Below are 6,096 nucleotides of genomic sequence, written 5' to 3'. Positions count from 1 at the left end.
CCGGGGCAGCCGCGGGCCGCGCATTATCGCCTGGTGTACACCTGCAAGGTGGGCGGGGGCGGGCCGGGAGGGCCGGGGCGGCGCCGGGCTGAGGTAAACGGCTCCCCCCAGAGGAAAGGCCCCTCTCCGGGCGGCGGCGGGTGGGCCTCCGCCGAGGGTCCGGTCCGTGGAGCACGTTGGTGCGAAGCTACGCGGCATGGCAGCGCGATCGAGCCGCCTTGCAATAGCTAGGGGTGAGAGAGGGGGGAAAGAAATTTTTTAATCAGGAGAATAAAATGGTTTTCTCTTAAAAGGTCCGGAAGCTGCAGTTACCGTGGTCATAAAACCCGTTTTGTTTGCTTTGTAGGTCTGCCAGACCCGATCAGCAAAAACGATTTCCAAGTTGGCCTACCATAACGGGGTGGTGATAGTGAAGTGCCCCGGCTGCGGGAATCACCATGTCATAGCGGATAACCTGGGATGGTTCTCAGATCTGGAAGGAAAGAGGTAGGCGTGCAAGCAGCGCTCTTGTTTAGCCCGGGAAGGGGCTGCTGGGTTGTAACTGGATCCTCCTGAGCGGAGACATTAGTTCTTTGATGCTTTTAGAACGCGGTTCAGAGAAAACCAGAGGTTTTGCTGGGTATAATTCTGTTTCATCCAGTTTCTTAAAGCACACAAACTGAGCTTTATAATCTGTAATTTGACCATCGCTGCCTAGGATCCAAATAAATGGTGTGAAGCTGCAACAGAAGCTGTGTGGTACACAGGCATCCTTGCTGGTGCCAGCAGGTGAATTACTGCGCGTGGGGTTCTTCTGTTCTCCCTCAGGCTTTATCAAATCACTGCGAGGTTTCCCTGGCTGAGCGTTTCAAACGTGTAGACCCATCTGCTGCTGAACTTCAGTGATTTCTAAGTCCCTGAGATACCTTTAAAAATTTCTGTTCAGCTGCAATTGCTGAATTATTAATCCTAATGGATGAAAATAGTGCCAGAAGGTTTGGGTGGTTTTAGCTGCTTCCCAGACTCCTTGTGGAGAAATACCGCGGTAACGCTCACGTGTGATTCGCTGCGTAGTGTTAATCCTGAGAGCAAAGCGTGAGAGAGCGAGCCTGCGCTTGACTCTTGGGTCCAGCCTTTGCTGTTGTGTCACTGTTGGTTTTCAAATCGCTGTTAAGGAATATCGAGGAAATCCTGGCAGCCAAAGGGGAGAAGGTGAGACGTGTGGCTGGCGAGGAAGCCTTGGAGCTGCTTCTGGAAAGCTCGGCAGATACCGGGTCTCAAGGTCAGCCCACGGAGGGAGAAAGCGGGGAAGCCCCCCCAGAGACTGGCGGCAAGGGACAGACCTGATGAACGGGATTTGTGTCGTTCTGCTGATGGCAAGAGAGACTCTTAACCTTTATTCCCTGATTTCAGTGGGAAGTTTCTGTGTTTAAAATAAACTCGAGCATTGGTCTTTCTCTGTTGTGCGTCTTTGTCTTGCGCAGTTTTGCCTTTGATCAAGCTAATGTTTTTAGAGATGGAGCGTGGATATTCTTCCTGGTACTTGGTTTGCTGACTTTTAGGCAAGTCCCAGTGCTTCAGCGGTGTCAGGCGCCCCGTTTTGTTCTCTGCTGAGAAGGGAGCCAGCAATTCTCTGTCCGTGTGCTTTGGCCTAGGGAGGTGCAGCTGTAGCTGGAGGCTTTAGCCATGTCTCCTGGCCTGGCCCAGGTGTCGCGTGGCAGCAGCTGGTTGCAGAGCTGGTGGAGGTGCATCCCGTGGCAGAGCAGCTGAGCAGAAGAGGCGATTGATACCACCTGAGGAGGTGTGCCCCGACCCTGCGTGAGTTTGCAAAGCCAAAATGACCCTGCAGGAGGGTCAGATCGCTAGCTCTTGCTGCAGTCACATGCTGCTTTTTTCTTTCCCTTGCCATCTTCCAGAGTTTCACTTCTGTGCCCCTCACATCAGGGCCGAAAGTCTTCTGTGTTTGTGGGTTACAGCGTGAGCTGCCCTGTGGGAGCGTCGGCCCCCTGTGCTCCGGAATCCCACTTGGGGCGATGAGTCGGCGAGCGGCTCCCCGGCGTTGGGGTTGTGCAACTTCCTTGTTGGTGAGGGGGAGGATGGGCGTGAAGGCAAAATGAATATTTGTGAAGCTTGTTGGAGATAAGTAGAGCACCTAGAAAGTTGTCTTAGAGTTACTTGACAGATATTGAGGTGCTTATTAACGCTACTGCTGCGCGTTAAGCTCAGTTAGAAGAAGAAATAATTTAATAAATGAAAAATGTAGGTGTTTACCAGCATGTAACACTCAGGTAGAGATGAATCAGGCAGTGAGGTGATGGTACTGCGCTTTGTTAGGGCTTACTTCCTCTGCCTGTGTGAAAGTTTAACTTCTCTCGAGGTCCATTAGCCTGAAGTACAGTGAAGTATCTGCTTTCTTACGGTTTTAAGCTTGCAATCAAAGAATAATTCAGGTTGGAAGAGACTTCTGGAGGTTTCTAGTCCAACCCCCTTGTTGAGAGGAGGATGCTCAGGGTCTCGTCTTGAATATCTCTGAGGATGGAGATCCCACAACCTCTTTGGACCCCTGTTCTGGTATTTGACCAATCCCATAATGAAAAAAACCCAACGCCTAACTGAAATTCCCTGTGTTTCAGCTTGCACCCATTACCTTCTTTCCAAACACTGTGCGCTTCGGAGGAGAGCCTGTCTCTCCGTTCTCTACGCCCTCATTAGCGAGCTACAGAAAGCAGTAAAATCCCTCTTTGCCTTTGTGTCTCCGGGCTGAACAAACCCAGTTCTTTCAGCCAAGCATGTCCAGGCTCGTGGTCCTTAATCAGCCAACTATTCAGCGAAGGCCTTGCATGTATTAATGAGTATTAACGAGTTTACTTCATTCATCTGAAGCGTTCGTAGTAATGTTATGCGTATTGCATCATAAGCGTGGATCAGAGCGGCAGGAAAGTAGTCAGGTTTTCCTGTTGGTGACGTAAGTTCAGAGTGATGAAACAGCGTTGAGGGGCAGGAGCTTCATCCGCCAGCCGGCTTGTGTGTGCTCAGATCCTAGTGAAGTACAGCGCGCTCTGAGACAACTAGACGCTAGAGTGATCCATGTATTAATTAAGAAACAGGAGTCTTGCATCTTGGAACGTTGCAGCGCGCTCACCCCGTTGTGAGTTGCTGGCATGTAATAGCACTCTGCTGGAAGAGCGGTTATTTTATTACCTTTTACCTGAAAATCAGCATTCTGCTTCCATTGCACTAATGCCTTTGATGGGGCGGAACAGAGCCGCTGTTGCAGGATCTACGTTGCCTCGGAAACAGTTCATTTACAACCTGACTTTTTTATACTGTTTTCCTTACCTTTCTTACCTGTTACTGTGCCCCAGCTATAGAAAGGTGGGGAAGAGCGGTTATTTTATTACCTTTTACCTGAAAATCAGCATTCTGCTTCCATTGCACTAATGCCTTTGATGGGGCGGAACAGAGCCGCTGTTGCAGGATCTACGTTGCCTCGGAAACAGTTCATTTACAACCTGACTTTTTTATACTGTTTTCCTTACCTTTCTTACCTGTTACTGTGCCCCAGCTACAGAAAGGTGGTGATTGATAGTTTTTGCTGCGTTACAGTGAAAAATGTAGCAAAGTCTGTCCCTGTTGGCCATTACTAGATTTTAGCGTTTCCTCAGTCCGGTGTCCTCTGGCACTGGGTGCTCTGGAGGCAGGACAGCGTGCCTGACTCTGCAGCACCCAGAGCTGAGGGTGGTGTATTTTTGCTGCTGCTCTGAAGGTTCAGGCCAACATCATGGACGGGACAGGAGGCAGCAGATGACAGGGAGTGGGCAAACCTTCAGGGTGAGGCGCTGGTGCGGAGCGCGGGGAGCTCGCTGCTCACCATTGCCTGCAAAAGGTCTGCAGCAGGCAGGGTGCGTGTGGTGTGCAGCCCCCAGAGACTCGTTAGCACCAAGCACTGAGGCTGCAGCATGCAACAGTGCAGGAAATTGGTGACGAGACGTTCTGGGGCTTTCGGCTGGCAGGGGAGAGGGTTGCAGTTATGTGAGGGAATTTGCATATAATACAGGAGGTTTTGCTGCTAATAGATTGCAGGTAAAAAAGGAATTTTGTGCTCCCTTTTGAAGCAGGTTTTTCTGAAAAAAATGTGTCACAGGGAAGCGTGTCTGTTCTTGAAAGAGGACAGAGGTGAGCACGCTTTGTCTAGCAGGAGCAGACCTTGCTTTAGCCAAAGACGAGGGAGCGGGAAGAAGAGACGCAGCCTTTCTCTTGAACCAGAGGTGTGTCAAGATGGGAAAAAAGCGGCGTGAAGGCCTGGTGCAGCAGAGCAGAGGAGAGCGACTGAAGGTGCAGCTGACCAGGGTAAGTCTTTGCAGCGCAAAGGAGAGGTGGCCGTTTCAAGGGGGGGGCAAAGCAGCATTCACAGGATGGGCGGCAAACATAAAGCCGTTTGCATGTTCCTTGAAGCATTTCACTGTGGCTGTTAAGGGATGGATCCTGTTCCTGAACCCCGTCCCACGAGAGCTTTTCTGCAAAATGGCAAAGACCTTGCCTCTTGTTTTCTGCCTCTTTGGGCAAATCCTCCTTTTGTAGGGCCGCCAAATTCCAGAGTTAATCAGGCCGGTGTGGGGCTCTGATGGGTCGTGTCTGTTAGCTGCAGGGGTTACTGGTGTTCTGGCCCACGCTCAGCAGGAAGGCAGGGGCGTCTGGTAAAGGTGGTTGAGATGGGGGCCCTGCGGGGCTGGGAAGCGAGTGGTGACGGGACTTGCTGAGGGAAGGCCTTTGCGCAGGCCCAAACAAGAGGGAGGCTGGGGGTGCAGAGGCTCATTTGCTGGGGCTACCTGACATAACCCCCCTGCTGCTTTTTGCTACCAGCGTGCACGAATGTGTTGTGCGCGCTGCGCAGGTCTGTGCCTCCTGCTGCCTTACGCAGAGAGGGCAGTTCTAAACCCTGCCGCGCTTGGGTGTGCTGTGGAGGGCTCAGCTGTACCGAGGAGCCAGCTGGGAGCCTCTCCAGGGGATTTGCCTGCCTCACTTAAGTGGCGACTGGGCAGGTATGTTTCTTTTCCTGTAGCATCAGTGCAGGCAGCGAGGAGGAGCGCTGGGGGCTGTGAAATGAATCACCGCTTATTTGTGCTGGGCCTCCAGGTCCTACTGTAGTGCAGGCAGAGAGGCACGGCGAGGTTAAGTGAGCCCTCCGCTCAAAACCCTGCGTGCAAGTGTCTACGCTGTGTCCCTGGGCTAGGATATTCAGTGCAGGGATGGCCCTGCCTTACTGCAAAGCCGTGCAGGAGTTAACTTAGCCCATGGCTGTATCCTGGCTTAGCGGGATCCCAGGAGATTGCTATGGAGAGCTGCCGAAAGCTGTCCAACTCCAGACTGAAATTTACAGTGCCTGGGTGCTCTGGGCCAGCGTATCCCTTCCTGCAGGCTGAGAGCCTTTCCAGCCAGGTGAAGATCAGTGATGGCTGGAGCAGTAACAGCACTGGGGTGGCGTGAGGAAAGTGCGCAGACTCAGCCCTGACGTGACTTGGCCGATGAGCAGTACAAAAATCCCCACAGGCCTGACATCAGCCCTGTCTCGCAAGTGCCTCTCAGGGCATGTGTACAGCTGAGTAGGGGAGATCAGTATCTTGTGTTTCTGCTGGTTTTTTAGAAGTCCTCTTCAGCTCCAGACCTGCACCGGGGACAGCACCCTGCACTGTAGTTAACTCGCAGTTCACAGCTGCCGCAGCAGCGCTTTGCGATACAAAGCCCAACAGCGAGTCAGTCCGCGTTAGCGCTGCACAGGCCCCGGCAATCCCGCGTCTATCCGGCGGGTGTCACCATCGGAGAGCTGTTCCCTACGTGGGACCAAGCTCTGCTGGCCTGGGTGGCTTGGCAGAGCGGGAGAGGGAAGGGCTGGCGTTGGGACACTGGCGCACTGCTGCCTCTGCTACCGCAGGGTACAGGAGAGCAGCAACTATGGCAGGCTGTGAGCTGCTCTGGTGATTCAGTTGTAACCATTGCCTCCTGCTCACAGGGGCTATCTTTCTGTTTCGTAGGTGTTCTGAGAGAGAGAACGTTTACTGGAGAGCAGGTGCTCCCTTCCCCAGCTGCTGGGGGGGGGGGGGGGGGGGGGGGGGGGGC

General features: G+C 53.0%; 1 protein-coding gene across 1 annotated transcript; it reads left to right on the top strand.

Annotated features, from left to right (window-relative positions):
- Positions 1–3: 3 nt before the first annotated feature.
- DNLZ (DNL-type zinc finger) lies at positions 4–1,438 on the top strand (the record flags this gene model as incomplete). Its single annotated transcript, XM_009280660.1, has 3 exons — positions 4–48; positions 347–486; positions 1,155–1,438. Coding segments are annotated over 3 exons (357 nt in total), but the record flags the coding sequence as incomplete, so codon positions are not given.
- Positions 1,439–6,096: the final 4,658 nt, after the last annotated feature.

This window comes from Aptenodytes forsteri, unplaced genomic scaffold (genome assembly GCF_000699145.1).
Source record: "Aptenodytes forsteri isolate BGI_AS27 unplaced genomic scaffold, ASM69914v1 Scaffold68, whole genome shotgun sequence".
In the NCBI taxonomy this organism is placed as follows: domain Eukaryota; kingdom Metazoa; phylum Chordata; class Aves; order Sphenisciformes; family Spheniscidae; genus Aptenodytes; species Aptenodytes forsteri.
Note: the sequence above shows the minus strand (reverse complement) of the source record. Positions and strands in the feature narration are given on the sequence as shown.